At 36.3% G+C, this 17,407-nt stretch overlaps 2 protein-coding genes across 2 annotated transcripts; both read left to right on the plus strand.

The window, feature by feature from the left end:
• The first annotated feature begins 348 nt into the window (after positions 1-348).
• LOC306659841 (E3 ubiquitin-protein ligase TRIM13-like) lies at positions 349-1,596 on the plus strand. Its single transcript, XM_079137673.1, is given in 2 exon segments — positions 349-619; positions 622-1,596. Coding segments are annotated over 2 exon segments (1,230 nt in total). The 5' UTR covers positions 349-354; the 3' UTR covers positions 1,587-1,596.
• Positions 1,597-3,839: 2,243 nt separating this feature from the next.
• Positions 3,840-10,721, plus strand: LOC306659848 (potassium channel regulatory protein-like). The gene is given in 3 exon segments (XM_079137682.1): positions 3,840-4,730; positions 4,733-4,952; positions 9,208-10,721. Coding segments are annotated over 3 exon segments (804 nt in total). The 5' UTR covers positions 3,840-4,375; the 3' UTR covers positions 9,437-10,721.
• Positions 10,722-17,407: the final 6,686 nt, after the last annotated feature.

Here is a 17,407-nt window from a genome sequence, read left to right on the forward strand (position 1 = left end):
TTTCTGACAGTTAGTAGTCAGCTCTCTGTTTTAAAACAATCACTTGGGTCCGCTGGCTCAACTTGCAGTTGTCCTAGTCCCAACCCTGTCTTAGCCAAAGACTATTGTTAGAAAGCTCACACAGAGGCCTTGTGTACTGGGTGCCCTACTAATAAGGAACATGTTGTCGTCTCAACGGATTAAATCTGCTTTGGTATGCATTCCCTTCCCAAATTTCTCACTTATTTCCTCTGTTTGGCTGGTTATTTCAGCAAAACATCATTTTAATGTGAAGATAGCTTCTATTATTACATAGTTCCAGTGCAGGGATTACTAGAGTAATATAAAATGTTTCTTTCCCTGTGGTAGGATGTGATGGAGCTGCTTGAAGAAGATCTCACGTGTCCAATTTGTTGCAGTCTGTTCGATGATCCTCGAGTTTTGCCTTGTTCACATAACTTCTGCAAAAAATGCTTAGAAGGTCTCTTGGAGGGGAATGTGCGGAATTCTTTGTGGAGACCATCTCCATTCAAGTGCCCTACATGCCGTAAGGAAACTTCAGCTACAGGAGTTAATAGCCTGCAGGTTAATTACTCCCTGAAAGGTATTGTGGAGAAATACAACAAAATCAAGGTCTCTCCCAAATGCCAGTGTGCAAAGGACACTTGGGGCAGCCTCTAAACATTTTCTGCCTAACTGATATGCAGCTAATTTGTGGGATTTGTGCTACTCGAGGTGACCACACCAAGCATGTCTTCTGTTCTATTGAAGATGCCTATGCTCAGGAAAGAGATGCCTTTGAGACTCTCTTCCAGAGTTTTGAGACCTGGCGTCGGGGAGATGCTCTTTCTCGCTTGGATACCTTGGAAACTAGTAAGAGGAAATCCCTACAGTTACTGACTAAAGATTCAGATAAAGTGAAGGAATTTTTTGAGAAGTTACAACACACATTGGATCAAAAGAAGAATGAAATCCTGTCTGACTTTGAGACCATGAAACTTGCAGTTATGCAAGCCTATGACCCAGAGATCAACAAACTAAACACCATCTTGCAGGAGCAACGAATGGCCTTTAATATTGCCGAGGCTTTCAAAGATGTGTCAGAACCCATCATATTTCTGCAACAGATGCAGGAGTTCAGGGAGAAAATCAAAGTAATCAAGGAAACTCCTTTACCCCCCTCTACTTTGCCCACAAGTCCTTTAATGAAGAACTTTGATACCAGTCAGTGGGAGGACATAAAACTAGTAGATGTAGATAAACTTTCTCTGCCTCAAGATACTGGCACATTCATTAGCAAGATTCCTTGGAGATTCTATCAGTTACTTGTGGTAGTCCTTCTACTTGGCCTCCTCATTTCCCTCATTTTCTTTGGTCCTACTGTATTCCTAGAATGGTCTTTATTTGATGAAATGGCAATTTGGAAAGACCATCTTTCGAATTTCAGTTTTTATCTGACTAAATCAGCTGATTTTGTAGAACAATCAGTATTTTACTGGGAACAACTGACAAATGGGTTTTTCATTTTCAGTGAAAGAGTCAAGAATTTTACTTTGGTGGTGCTAAATAATGTGGCAGAATTTGTGTGCAAATATAAACTATTATAAAATCTTTCAACTCTGCAGTCGTTTTTTTAATAGAAATTGTTATGAGAATAGGGTGGTAATTTAGATTTGTTCAAGATTTCAAACAGATATTTTCCTCCAGAACTATTTCTTTAAAAAAGAATGCCCTCACATGTTCAAATTAAGTAGCTTAAAGATAATTAGTCATGCAGTTTTGAACCCTTCTTTAAAGAGTGCTTTTAAAACAAATGTTCTAATATTGGCTTTGTTGATCATGTGATACAAATCAGAGGTGAACATGCCTGCAGTCCCAAATACTTGGGATGCTAAGGCAGGAAGAAGGTTTGAACCAGACATTTAAGACCAACCTGGGCAATATAGACCCTGTCTCAAAAACAACCCTCTGCTCCCCCACTGCCAATAAGCCAAACAAAAAGTGGGAGGTTAGAGAACACATTATCTAATACTGTAATCATGTGGTATAGTTGTGTGAGTAAGTTGTTCTTCAAGAATTTGGTAAAATCGGGTTGGGGAGATAGCTCAGTTGGTAGAGTTTTGCCTTGGAAGCACAAGGCCCTGGGTTCGATCCCAAGCACCGCAAAAAAAAAAAAAAAAAAAAAAAAAAAAAATTTGGTAAAATCAGCCTTGGTGGCACATGCCTATAATCCCAGTGACCCAGGAGGCTGAGGCAAGAGGATTGCAAGTTCAGAGCTAGCTTCAGCAACTTAGCAAGGTCCTGAGCAACTTGGACCCTGTCTCAAAAAAAAAGGACTGGGGATGTGGTTAAGTACACCTGGGTTCAATCCTGGATCCCTGGTTACCACCTGCCCCCCCCCCCCCCCCCCAGGTTTTTCTTTTCTTCTTTTTTGGTGAAGATTGGTCTTGTAAAGACTTTTTGGGTGGTACTGGGGATTGAACCTAGGGACACTCTACCACTGAGCTAAACCCACAGCTCTTTAATACCCTGAGCTAGGATCTCACTAGGTTGCCAGTGCTGGCTTCAACTGTGATCCTCTTGCACTGGCCTCCCAAGTTTTGTACCATTGTGCATGGCCTTAAGCATTCTTTTTGTGGATGGTGAACATTCTTTAAAGAAGGAAGGACTGTGGATAGACTAGATTTTTAAGGAGGAAAAGACACTATGAATAGATTGGATCTTCAAGTTTTTCTGGAGAGTTGATTCCTTTCTCACCAAAATGCAAATCTAATGTAAACAAAAAACTGGTGTTTTTTTGTGATTACATTTTTAAGGGGTTGAGATTTAAGCCTACCCCTTTCTTCTCTGTAAAATTTTCAACTAAAGATGATAAACTATAGAACTGTTAGGTGGCTGTGCAAAGGCATAGATTAAAAAAGGAGAGGTGAAACACTTGGCAAGAGCAGGAAATGGGAAAGCCACCTTTTTATTGGCAGCTGACTGGTTATGGTACCTCCTAAAGTATCATGGCAACAATACAACCAAATGAGTATTTGCTTACAGAATTTCAGTTGTAGTAAAACTAATCTAACAATAAATGAAACAATCTGTCAGTTTGTACAAGGTGAAAAGTAATCAGCAGAACATTAATGTACTATCTGCTCACATGAACTAAAGATGAGGACAGAATAAAAATACTTAATTTTCTCGGATAAAAACAAAGAAGTAACCTTATCTTAGAACTGCCTTACTTCTGTCATGGAAAAAGGCATTCCTTGGAAAGCCCATTACATGGAACAATTTTAGAGAATGGAGTATCTACCCTAGTTCTTTAATTTGGTCGAGGTAAATGAAAGCTGGATGTGGTAGTGCCTGCCTGTAATCCTAGCAGCTTGGTAGGCTGAGGCAGGAGGATCACAAGTTCAAAGCTGGTCTTTTAATTTAGCCAGACTCTGTCTAAATAAATGTAAAAAGGGCTGAGGATGTGGCTCAGTGGCTAATTGCCCCTGGGTTCAGTCTCTGGTACAAAAAAGGTAAGTATGAAACAGTATGACAGTAAAATTTAAAGTATGGAAGAAATCATTTCCTTCTAGCTGTGAGAAAAGTCAAAATTAAGCTGCTGGATGATGTAATTACCGTTTCCTAACATAATTTGATTTAGCCACTAAATTGCTAAGGGATCAAAAAATTCAGATTATGTTTCTATGTAAGTCTTAATCTCTGCTGTAAAGGCTCCATAGTAAATGGGGGGTCTGGGGAGGGAGAGGCTTTTTGGCTCCCAGTAAGCTTTATTTGTTTTTAAATAAATATATATTTACACCAGGATTTCATGGAGTTTTTTTTTTTCTTTTCTTTTTTTTTTTTTTTTTTTTAAGTGTTGGGGATGGAATCCAGGGCCTTGTTTATGCTAAGCAAGTGTTTCACCACAGAACTATATCCCCAGCCCCTGACAATGTTTAAGAATTCATTTTTTTTCTTCACATTTTTTATTGGTGTATTATAGTTGTATGTAATGGTAGGGTTTGTTACAGATTAGTACATGCACACAATTTAATATAATTTGACCAATATCCTGAGACTTTTTAAAAATCAAATATAGGAAAGGGCTCCAACTGACATCAGTTCTCAGCAGATATACTGGCAGTTTTCTTTAAACTATTCAGTTTCATCTGTTGCTTTTCCCTTTTGTGTACTGCAAAGTTCCCAAGCAACTCAAATTTGCAAACACAGCTATGGATACACTATTTGTTTTACAATAGATACCAGGAATCTAGGTTTCTGGGCTTTGTTATTCTTCCTACCTCTCGTTTCTTAATCATATGTAACTAATAACATTTAGGGTATAGGTTGATTTACAAGTTCTTTAAAGCCTGTGGCTGACAGCCTGTAGCCTCCAGTTTGAAGCTAGAGAAGAATGAGTAGTCAGGAACTGGTCACTTTGAATGTGGGAGGGAAGATATTCACAACAAGGCTTTCTACTATAAAGCAGTTTCCTGCCTCTCGGTTGGCACGAATGTTAGATGGCAGAGATCAAGAATTCAGGATGGTTGATGGCCAGATTTTTGTGGACAGAGATGGTGTTTTATTTAGTTTCATCTTAGATTTTTTGAGAACTCACCAACTTTTATTACCTACTGACTTTTCCGACTGTCTTAGGCTTCGGAGAGAGGCTCTATTCTATGAACTTGAGTCTCTGGTTGATCTCTTGAACCAACACGTACTACAGCCAAGACCTGCTTTCCTCGAGGTGCATTTCCTAAATAGAAACACTCGAGCTTTTTCAGAGTGTTTGGCTCTTGCAGCAAAACAATTGAGATGCTAACTGGGAGAATTACTGTGTTTATTGAGCAGCCTGCAGTACCCACATGGAGTAGTAACTCTTTCCCTCCTCAGATGACCTTACTTCCACTGCCTCCACAAAGACCTTCTTACCATGACCTGGTTTTCTACTGTGGCTCGGACAGCAATACTGATAATCAAATTGGTGTCAGGTTTGTATTTTGAAGTATTCTATTCTGGTTTCTGATATTTTCCTTCCAAATTCAAAGTTCCTCATGCCTAAAACTTAGAAAAAAAAAGATTTTTGGGGTAACCAATGGAGTTGGGCAGAATGACCAAATATTTTCTAAACCTGGACATTTCAGAGTAAAAGGAGGTAGGTATTATGCAGGATAGGAGGAACAAGACAAGACTTCCTAGAGAAAACTGGGACTGTGGTCATTCAGGAAATAATTTTATAGATTATGTTCCATTGGTAAAAAATTTAGTGCCAAATCACTGTGACTTGGGGAGGCTAAGGCAGGAGGACTAAAAGTTTGAGGCCAGCCTTGGCAACTTGGACACTGTCTTAAAAAAAAAAAAAATGGGGATGTAGCTCCGTGGCAGAATATCCCAGGTTCAATCCCCAGCAGTGTAAAATAAGTTAATTAAATTTAAAAAATTAAAATTTGGCTTAGAAATGAATCACCTTATTTTTTCAAGAGATTGTTTTAGTGATTCACATAAGAAAGGCTCAATAGTTTCTCTTGACTTTCTTATACACTCTTATCTATTTCAGTACTTAAATTCAACTACTGATTTTTCTTCAGTGAAGAAAACCTTCAAAGTCTTTTTTAAATGCCCTTAAAGGCAAATATCTATCATGGCAAATTTGGTATCCTGTTTATACAACTCAGAAAGCTGGGATAGGTTGTCAGTTAGGCAAGGATAGCTTCTATTTTTTTTTTTTTTCTTTTTTGCGGTGCTGGGGATTGAACCCGGGGCCTGTACCAACTGAGCTGTATCCCCAGCCCTAAGGATAGCTTCTACTAAGTCAATTATTCATTTTTCCCTGTTTTTGTCTGGACCTAAAGGCTGATTTCCACCCTGGAATCAGGGACATATCACCTCTTACCTGTATTAAAAATGTCTTAATGCTATTACTTTACCAACTGAAAGTTGGTTTTAATTTTTAGGAGGAAAATTGGAAAGCCCGTATGTGTTCTTTTTTTGTAGCATTTGAAATAAAACATACTTCTTTTGGTAAAGGTAAATAAGACATATTTAGGATACTTTAACTTGAGCAGTAGTCATCAAGAAGACTATAAATCTCTACCTCTCGTACAACATACTTTTTTTTTTTTTTGCGGTGCTGGGGATTGAATCCAGGGCATTGCGCTCACAAGGCAAGCATTCTACCATCTGAGCTATGTTCCCAGCCCACTACAACACACTTCTTGTTCATGCTTACCAAAATGGAGAACACTGAGCAGTATGACCAAATATGGTAATTCTTAAGTTTTTACATTTCATACTTTCTTGCCCTTAAAAAGAGGCTGAAGTGGCATTTTGGGAAATGAGAGCCAAATTAATAGACTGTGAAAAAAATCCAAGGCCCTAGGTTTATTTCAAACTGTTTTAACACTGTATACTTTTGTTTCATTGATGGGTACTTAAATAAACGAGAAATGATCCATCTTTTGGTTTAAAATTTTTGATTAAGTACTTATGACCTTGTGATACCTTTTCATAAGAAATGGTGTCATTGATTTTTTTTAAAAATACTTTTAAGTTGTCAAAGGATCTTTATTTATTTATATGTGGTGCTGAGAATTGAACCTGGTACCTCAAACATGCTAGGCAAGCACTCTACCACTGAGCTACAGTCCCAGCCTGGTGTCATTAATTTTTAAGAAGAAATATACTAGGTAAAAAGAACATGTCTTGGAAATACTAAATGCTCTTTAACCTATGCATTTAGAGGAAGTAATTGTAATCTTGAAAAATGAGATCAGAAACAACTGGGACTACTGTGTGTACACAGTGTCAAATGGCTCCCATTGTTTTGTTGGTAAGTACCTACATTTTAGAAACAGTGCAGAATTCTTTTGTCTTCATGTGAGAAAGTTATATTTACACCTCGACAATAGATAATTCCAAAACCAGAAGCTAATTTTTAAATTAACATGTTTTTCTGTCACTGTATGGTTTTTTGTTGTTGTTTTCTGTTTTATGGTGCTGGGCTCAAGTGCAGGATCTTGGCATGCTAGGCGAGTGCTCTACCACTGAGCTACATCTCCAGTCTTGGTATTCTTTTCACTTGTTTAAAGTTCAGAATTTCTTCTCTCCTGTGTGTGTTTGTTTTTTTTTTTTTTTTTAATAATAATAGTGCTATAGTTCTAAAGAAGAGATTAATAATCTGAATAAAGTGACATGGGGCTCTGTGGTGATTAGGCAAAAACTCTGGCCTTAAAAGGCCCACCACTGAATACATAACTGCCAAATTAGTAATCATTTGTAATTTTTGTTCACTCCCTGGTCTGAATCTGTGTGTTCAGATGTTCTTGGAAGGTGGAAAGTGGTGGATTAAACTTGAATGACTCCTAGTACTCTCCTTACTCAGAATGATTTACCACTTTAATGTCTTATTAACTTAGCAAGTTGCTCAGTTATTATCTTTCAAAAGTTCATAGTACTAGAAGTATCTGGGCTTGGGTTGGGGATGTAGCTCAGTGGCGCAGCACTTGCCTAGCATATGTAAGGCCTTGAGTTCAATCCCAGCACCGCAAAAAAAAAAAAAAAAAAAAAAAAAATTGGCTTGACTCTTTCAGATTGTCATTCATGTGATAGCACATTATCAAGTCCAAGTTATGGTTACAGGATTCTAGCCTTTATTCTATCTGACCTCTCTTTTTAAACAGGTTCAAATGGAAAATGTAGCTGCCTTCAAAACTTTTTATGTTGTTTTTGTGATTCTGGGAATTGAATCCAGGACCTTGTGTATACTAGATAAGTACTCTACCACTGACCTACATCCCTAGCCACACATCTGTGGTGTCTTTAAAAACATTTTAAATAAGAGCTACTGATAAATCTCAGTGGTAGAGTGCATGCCTGCACTGGGCCCTGGATTCGATTTCCACCACTGTAAAATACATTTTAAAAATAAATAATTAAGTTTAGTTTCCTATTGGTTTCTTTGTTGTACCCTTTTTTTGGGCCTTGAAATCTTTTCTTTTTCAGTTTGGCTTCATAGGGAATCAAGTACTTTAGCTCAATGATTCTTGCAAGTCCATTATACTTTGTTACCACCTGCTGTTTACTATTTGTATATGAATTCTTTTATGACATTCTGTAATTTTTCTTTGACAATTGTTTCTAGGCTCTCTGGGGCTTGAGGGTAGATGAAATGATGTACCAATGTTAAAAATTTGTTGTATCAAACATTTTAAACAGTTTTTTGAGATAGGCCTTGTAGTTTGGTAATTCTTAGCTTTTTTGTTTGCCTAGAGTGAGTTTCTAAATGTGAACTACTATAACCACTCTATTTTAGTCATAATCATTTAAGAAGAAATTTGGGATGTCACCAAACATCTTTTTTACCCCACAAAACTAGACAACTTAAGTTTCTGCCTGGAACTAATCTAAGTTAGTCTTCTTCACATACATAAACAAATGGTGGGAGGTAAAACCAACCTTATAGAAGGGAAGGAAGGAAGCTGGGCATGGTGGTGCATGCTTGTGACTTGGGAGACTGAGGGTAGGAGGATTGCAAATGCAAAGTCAGCAACTTGGTGAGGCCCTAAGCAATTTAGTAAAAAGGTCTGGGGATGTGGCTCGGGGGTTAAGCACCCCTGGGTTTAATCCCTGGTACCAAAAAAAAAAAAGGAAGGAGTAATATAACTACATCTATGCAGATATGTTATATTGACATTATTAAAGCCAACATACAGCTAAGTCTGAAAAATTCAGGCATGTTTTTCTTGAATCATGTGTATTGGTTCTGTGGAGTTCCCCAGGAATAAAAGGTTTTGCTATTTCTACTTCAGAGACTTTTTGACCACAAGATTTACTCAACAATGGACAATTATTGAGTAAAAACTGACAATAAAATCATCTTGATATATCTGCAAAATTTCACCTAAAAAAATGAATTTGGAATAAGTCACAAAAGAAAATTCATGTTAGTGCAAATAATTGACAAAATTTTATCTGGAAGAAATTATAAAAGTACAAAGTGTTCATTAAAACAAATTGATTTGAGTAATGTAGCAAACTGAAAAAATGGTAGTATTTAAGTTGTCCTATATAAAAAATTGAGCCAATTTAATTGTTAATTGATTTGGATTTGTAAATGGAGTCTCAAAAAAAAAGGCGATTGAAAGTAGTATGATGTATGTCTTCATTTGAGGTTATAAATAAATGTATGTGTGTGGTTTTGCTAGCCTAACAAATGCTTCATAATTAAAACTTTTTTGTGTGTTCCAGGTATGTTTCTATAAAACCTGATAACCGAAAATTGGCCAATGGAACAAATGTCCTCGGCTTACTTATTGACACTTTGTTAAAGGAAGGCTTTCATCTGGTCAGCACAAGAACAGTATCCTCAGAAGACAAAAGTGAATGCTATAGCTTTGAAAGAATAAAAACCCCTGAAGTCCTCACCATGAATAAAACACCAGAATTGGAGGCAGAGCAGTCTCAGAAAAATAAATGAAGTTCCAAATCTTGTTTGGAAATTCTATAGCTAGGGCATGTCTGTAGGTCAAATCTGTATGCAGCCTAACTTTTTGACCTCATCTATCACTTTATTTCTGGGCGACTAGGCCCAGCATTGCTTGAACCACACTGAATTGCTTCCTGCTCTAAAAAATACCATGACCTTGGTGCTTTGATGTATGTTCCTTCTACCTTCCATGACTCTTCCTTTCTTCATGAATACTTTTACATAGTTTTAAAAATGGGCTATGGTGTTAGATTGCTTATTTCTAATCCTAGCTCAGTCATTTATGAACTGTGTGACTTAGGCAAGCCATTTCACCTCTCTCTGTTTCAACTTTATCTGTTAACTAAGTATAATAAAGATGTCTCTCTCATAGGATACATGGGAGTTAAAGGAGATAAAGTACTCAATAATGTTGTCTGGACATGATAGACACTTGGTAACTGTTAGTGATGAGGATGATGATGAGGTCTTGTTTTCTTTTCCTAGACATTAATTAACCACTCTTCCTTTATTTTTGGTGGTGCTGGGGATCAAACCTGGGGTCTCACATATGCCAAGTATGTAGTCTATAACTGACCTACACCCCCAGCAACCCTTCAGTATAGATTTGATGCCATCATGAAAACAACTATTCCTTTCTTGACCGTGAGCTCCTTGATCTACTTTAACAGTTTTTATACTACTCTCAGTAAAGGACTGCTAGTAACTCTCCCTGAGAGCACTAATACCTTTGTTACTAAAGGTACTAAAAAGTTAGTGAAAACCTTTGGAATAATCTCTACCAACATTTAAAATATACATATTTTGACTTAGTAGTTTCTCTTATAGGTATTATGTATGTCATTTTAAATACTAGGATAAATACCTAGAAGAGGAATCACTAAATCAAAGTGCACCAAGTGCTTTGCACTTAGTAGAGTTAAAGGTGTTGAGCGGAAGTGTTAAACTGGGCAAGGTGGCGCATGCCTGTTATCCCAGTGACTCAGGAGGCTGAGGCAAGGAGGATTGCAAATTTTAGGCTAGACTCAGAAATTTAGTGAGGTCCTAAGCAACTTAGCAGGACCCTTTCTTAAATTAAAAAAAAAAAAAAAAAAAAAAAGAGGGCTGAAGATGTAGCTAAATGGTAAAGACCCCCTGGATTCAGTCCCCAATACCAAATAAAAACAAAACTATGTTAATTAAGTCTGGTGTGGTGGTACACAGCTGTAATCCCAGGAACTCAGGAGCCTAAGGTAGAAGGATGGAGAGTTCAACCAGCCTCAGCAATTTACCTGATGCCCTAAGACAATTAGCAAGAGCTTGTCTCAAAAAAGGCAGATGTAGCTCAGTGGTAGAGCTCTTGCAAGGCCCTGGGTGAGTTTGATCCAGTACTGTAAAAAAAGAGACAAAAATCCTTATTCTCAAGGAACTTACATTTAAGTAAGAAAGCACATTATACTAATAGCAAAAGATTAGAAATAAGCTCAAAGTCCATCAATATGGAACAGGTAACTTATGATTCATACAATGAAATGTAGTTATTAAAAAGAATGAAATAGCAGTTTATAAGTTGATAAGGAAGGAATGTCAAAATGTTACTAGTGGGGGCAAAAGCAAGGTGCAAAACAATGCATGAACTAGAAAAAAATATGCAGTTTCCATTTATGGAAAATACACTTAAAAAAATAAATGCATGAAATTTTCAGCAAAGATAAAGGTTGCCTTTTGAGAGGAAAATGGTTGAGTGGGGTTTAGGTGTGGGAGGAAGACTGAATTTTCACCAGACCATGTAGAGATATACTATATTTAAGAAGAAGAATGGTGGGGAGGGAAGAAACCATACCTGATAGATAGTATGTGTGTCAGGGATTGAGGAGGACTGATATCAGTATAGTATGATCTATTTTCTCTCATACTGACACAAATTTTGCTCAAACCCTTCTTGTGAAACATTTCCACTTAGTAAAGAAGTTGACATTTCTAAGTGGTTACTTATAGATTTCTGTATTCTAGGTTGTAGGAAAAATATTTTAAAAACTTTTCTGAGAGTACCTCAGAAGTTTAAGTAGAAGTCAGGTGTGTTGGTGTATGCTTATAATCCAGTGACTCAAGAGGCTGAGGCAGGACGATCGCAAGGTTAAGGCCAACATGGGCAACTTAGAGACTGTCTCAAAAGGAAAAGTAAAAAGGGCTGGGGGATATAGCTAGTGGTGGGAAGTGCACTCTTGAGATCAATCTGGAGTACCAATCAAAAAGAAAAAAAGATTATGTATAGTGAAAAAGTATAGAATACTTTAATATTAGTAATTTTAAGGAAAACACTGAAAATAATGGTCCATATAAGAAGATATTACCTTAGAATACGTTTTTCTTTTTTTCTTCTCCTTCTTTTTTGTAGCCCTTTTGTTTTCTGCAGAAGTCAAACTAATTGTTTTGAGAGTGATGTGTTTGGTCTGGTTCCCTTACTAGTGTCATATACTAGGGCACAGTATTTCTATTTTGATTTTTTTTTTTTTTTGCCATGCATGTGATTTAACTAGTTGGGTATAATTGGCATAGTTGTACATATAACACTGTTCAGTTCTGTATAATGCTTTGCTGATAAGACCATTAACTGATAAGCAGTTAAAAATACTGAAGCAAACAATATTCTAACTACAGTTTGGCAAGGAATAGACAGGAAATGTTTAAGAAGCCTTTAATGTATTCTTAGTCATTTGCAGGAAACAATTTTGCGGTTAGAAATAAAATGTTTTTAATGAGCTAATAGAAATATATTATCTATGGAATCATACATAACATTCATTCATTTAAAATGTTTATTGACATCTACTATGTGCCAAATACTATTCTTCAGATTTTTACTGCACAGAACAAAAAAGTTCTTGTACCGCTAGAGCTTACCATAAATACAATTTATAATATTGACAATGGGCTTAAATTAAAATAACTTAAGTCTTTCAAATAGTTTCTTCAAGGTTATAAGTTCACAGTACAGAGATTTGGGAGAGATTACCACAATTAAAAAATTATTATTCATTAGGGAAAAATTTACTTTTTGAGTAGGAAGAGCTTCTTATTTTAGTTAATATTGCAGAGATTATCTCACCTAGAGACCCATCTGTTAATATCTCAGTAAGCCTCTTATGTTCACTCCAAACTAGAATGGGACACTAACTGGAATGTCTAGACATGCAAAAAAAAACAAAAAACTTTTTTTTTAGTCTAGTTGGGAGGCAGGCAAGTGTAATCTGGAGACAATGGGGATAGGTTAAATGTACCATAAGCAAATTAAACTGCCTGTTTGAGGGGGAACAAAAAAAGACTGACATTTTCATATGGGTACCTATTAGTGCTTAATCTATTTTAAGTTATAAGAAAATAATGGCATAAGCTTGTCTTGGCCAACCACACTGAAAACTTTGTTCTAACATCATAAAAACCTATCATTCCGTCTTGAACACACAAGTATAAATCATCACAGTGGCATGTTAAAATTTGTCAGTCTTTATTTTTTTGGTGTTGCTAGGGATCTAACTCAGGGTTTGCACACGCTAGGCAAGTGCTCTACCACTGAGCTACGTCTGCAGCCCTTGTTTTAATTTCACTTTAAGACAGGCTGACCTCAAACTTGCAGTGTTCCTACTTCAGTCTCCCAAGTAGTTGAGATAATGTGTGTAAACCATCGTGCCCCCTAGTTTTTATTAGTCATAATGGTACTATTGATAGTTGGGCTTCCTCTATTCTGTTATGTTTATATCAGCTTCCTTCCTTCCATCACCTGCAGTTTCATTTCTGACAAGGCCCCAAAGACTGGTTAATGGTTTTTTTTTTTTCCATTTGGTACTGGGGATTGAAACCAGTAGTGCTTAACTACTGAGCCACATCCCCAGCCCTTTTTATATTTTATTTTGAGACAGGGTCTCTCTATGTTGCTAAGGACCTTGCTAACTTGCTGAGGCTAGTTTTGAATTCATGATCCTCCTGTCTCAGCCTCCTGAGCCTCTGGGATTACAAGAATGTGCTGACACACCTGGCTAGCTTATGGTTCTTCTTCTTCTTCTTTTTTTTTTTTTTTTTGGTGCTGGGAATCAAACCCACAGCCTTGTGTTTGCAAGGCAAGCACTTTACCGACTGAGCTATATCCCCAGCCCACTAGCTTATGATTCTTGAACCTCAATAATTTGTAAGTGATTGAAAGTTCTTCCTACTAAGATTTTCTGAAAAGGAGATCTATTGCTGAATTTTACTCTTGAGTTTAATATATAGGTCACAATTACAAAGAGTTCTTACATTATGGCAAAGAAATAATTTGGGCTGTTGTAAAAGCAGCATCTGAAATCAGGAGACTGGTTGAAATAAAGCAGCTTGAGAAATACATGGTTTAGGGAATCATGTCTGTTTCTTATTATTTTTGTATACCATTTACATCTGACAAACTTCAACTTTGCTTTTATAAGCTTTTGTACTGATTCTCTGCATAAATAACAGATGTATATCACCAGACTGGTGGAGTAATAACAGATTTTCTAAGAGCATTCTAAAAGGAATTTCTCTGCAGCATCAAGTTTAATAATGCAAAATCTACTAGGAAGAAATTTTAAAAAGGAAATTTAGAAAATTTTATTACCTTCCTAAAACTGAAGAACCCATTGGAGAGGGCAATGTGGCATTGAATTTACTGTTTTTAAACAAAACCTCAAGAAATAAAGAGATGAAAATATATTACTAAAAATAATTAGATTTCTGGAATAGCAGTGACCAGGTAAAAGTGCCCACCAGCTTTGCCACAGAATTATACTTCAAGAAGTTTTAGCCTTCCTAATGGGCCTACTAAAGATGAAAAGTTACAAAAAATTTCATCAAAAACTTCATTTAAAATGCCTTAGCATATTTACCTAAACTATGAGATTGATCAAATGTAAAAATCTTTTAATGGATAAAGAGCTAAAACCTAGCCAGGTGCCGTGGTGCACGCCTGTAATCCTAGCGGCTCAGGAGGCTGAGACAGGAGGATTGAGAGCTCAAAGCTAGCCTCAGCAACTTAGCGAGGTCCTAAGCAAATTAGCAAGAGACTGTCTCTAAATACAAAAAGGGCTGAGGATGTGGCTCAGTAGTTAAGCATCCCTGGGTTCAATCCCCAGTACCCGCCCTGCAAAAAACAAGAGCTCAAACCTTACATGAGTAAAAATGGGAAATATGTAGTAGGCATAGCACAGAATATAAAAGGGACTAAACATAGCAAAATAAAAAGGACTTAGCTTCCCAAACTACAATGTGCCTAAGATTTGTCTACAGGAGTTTTAGGTGGACAGTCTTATGCATGTTCCGATTTTATGCTAACACTTTAAATCCAGAAATCATTAAAACAAATAATTCTATCAAGTCATCTGGGTAAAACATACCAAATAGCAACTGTTTCTATTTCCTGTTACTCTTCATAATTTCACAACACTTCTAGAAAGAACTTGAATTTTTTTTTTGGGTTGCCAAATAGGAAGCTGAATGGAGAAGCTTGTCTTACCTGCTTTGTTAAAAAAAAAAAAAAAAAAAAAAAAAAAATTCCACGTCTAAGTACAATTTCTGAGGTTCCATGAGTTCTTTTAAGATGAGGACTGGAACTGTACTCTATAGTGATCTTTATACTTTCCCAGAGGGCTTGATACCTAATAGGTTCAAGTGAATTCAACTGGAACATTTGGAAAGCTTTAGTGTCAGTGAATAGACACTTGGTAAAATAAGAATTATGTTAGATTCAAAGATGGATTAGGATATATTATAAAATTCATTCTGAAAGAGTTGGTTGACTCAAGTAGCAGACTACAGAAAAAAACCTCACGGTATTTTCTATTTGAAGTTTACTTGGGTGATTCTACATTGAAACGAATTGAAAATATAGATGTATATAGGAATATTAACTTATGGACAGTAACACAAAATTATACATTTAAGCAGAGTAAAATAATCTGGCCAAAATTGTAATTTAGAGGGCTGGAATTATGGCTCAGTGGTAGAGTGCTTGCCTAGCATGTTTGAAGAACTGGGTTTGATTCTCAGCACCACATATAAATAAATAAAATAAAGGTCCATTGACAACTAAAAAATATTTTTTAAAAATTATAATATACATAATTTGCTAATAAAAAAGTAACGCTACAAGAGTGCTTTAGCCATTAAAAACATAAAGAGAACACAAGTTCAGAATGAATGTCACATGACTATAACTGGTACTAAATCCTTACTTACCTCCACGATTTAGGAGTCATGCAAAGGTAGAAGGCAGCAGACCAGGCATGTAAGTCACATGTAACTAGGACCTAAACACAGAAAGAAAGGTTTCTGGTTTTTGAATAAAACAACTTGAGGTAGAGGTAGTAAGCTCACTGAACTTGGATTCAAGTATTAAGGTAAAATGGCCCAAAGATCCTGCTATATTCAGAAGACATATTACTGAAGCTATTTTTTTTTTTTCTCCAGTGCTGGGGAATGAACCCAGGGCCTTGGGTATGCTAGGAAAGTACTCTGCCACTGAGTTACATTCCCCACCCTTTTTTATTTTATTTAGAAATAGGATCTTGCTAAGTGCCCAAATGGGCCTTGAACTTGTGATCCTCCTGACTCAGCCTCCCAAGTAGCTGGGATTACAGGTATGTACCACCATGACCGATGGGCATTATTAATGTTTTCAAAGTCTATTTTGAAAGGCAGATTAACATTTTTTGTTTTCTTACATATCATTAAAATCAAAGATGTAATGATGGGAGGCTGGTTTTCATGACAAATATTAATTGGATTAACAAAGCAAGATGCTTTGACTTTATAAATAGGAATTCTATAAAACAAAAATTTTCACTCCTAGAGAGCCAATTTGCTTTCAATTATTTTTAAAAATTTTTTTTCTTTTCATTTTTATGTTTTTTTGAGCTTGGAATCAAACTCTGGGCTTTCCACATGCAAGGTAAGTGCTTTATCACTGAGCTACATCCCAGTTCCTGGTCATTTTTAAACTCTTGCAATTTAAGCAGTATCAAATCCCCATTTGATTTTTTTTTTTTTTTTTTTTTTTTTGGCTATTAGTTTTCTTCAGAAGCAAACTTTATTTATGGTTAGACAAAGTTTCAGACCTTAGAAAGAACCTTTATTTCCTCATAAGTGTGCTTCTCCCTCAAAAACAGTTGTTTTTTTTTTTTTTTTTTTTTCTGGTACTGGAGTTAAACCCAGGCAGGGCCTTGTGCATGCTAGGTAAGTACTCTATCACTGTACTTGCTCAGCCTTTTGTGTTTTATTTTGAGAGAGGATCTTGCTAAGCTTCTGAGTCTGACCTAGAATTTATGATCCTCCTGCCTCAGCTTCCCAACTTGCTGGGATTATAAATGTTTGCCACCATAACCAGAGCTCAAAAACAAGTCTTGGAAAAAGGAATGTAAATTATCTAAACATATTTTTGGCCATTTTGTGAAATTTCTTGTTAAATCTCCTTTGAAATGTCACAGTTGCACTCTTGGAAAACTTGTCTTCCTGGTTTTCAAATTTCTGTTTATTATTACAGCTCCTCAGCTAGATTGCCAGATCTTTGTGCTGCACACTGTTGCTTGAAACTGGAGACCAGCACACTTCCCCAAATTCAATGACTGGCCTTTCCATTTGAGAAATTAAAGCCATGTCAATTTTATAAAGTTTTAACTGACTGAATTATTCGGACCTTAAGTTCTCAATTTCATTCCTTTAGTTTAATACTTTGAAAGATCTTTGTTTTATTAAAGGTGAAGGTAAGATTCAAGAGTATTAACACATTTTAGTCATTGACACTGATACAAGTGTAGGGATTTTTGTACAAGCACAAGCTTGAGATATGATACTCTAAGGAAGAAAGAATTTCAATTCAACTTTGGGAATATTTATTTAAGATTACACACCTAATAAAACCATTTCTTTACACAAATGTGTGTATATATTTTTTTTTCCTAAGAAAAGGATCCATTG

The sequence above is a fragment of the Sciurus vulgaris genome (genome assembly GCF_902686455.1).
Source record: "Sciurus vulgaris genome assembly, chromosome: 4".
In the NCBI taxonomy this organism is placed as follows: domain Eukaryota; kingdom Metazoa; phylum Chordata; class Mammalia; order Rodentia; family Sciuridae; genus Sciurus; species Sciurus vulgaris.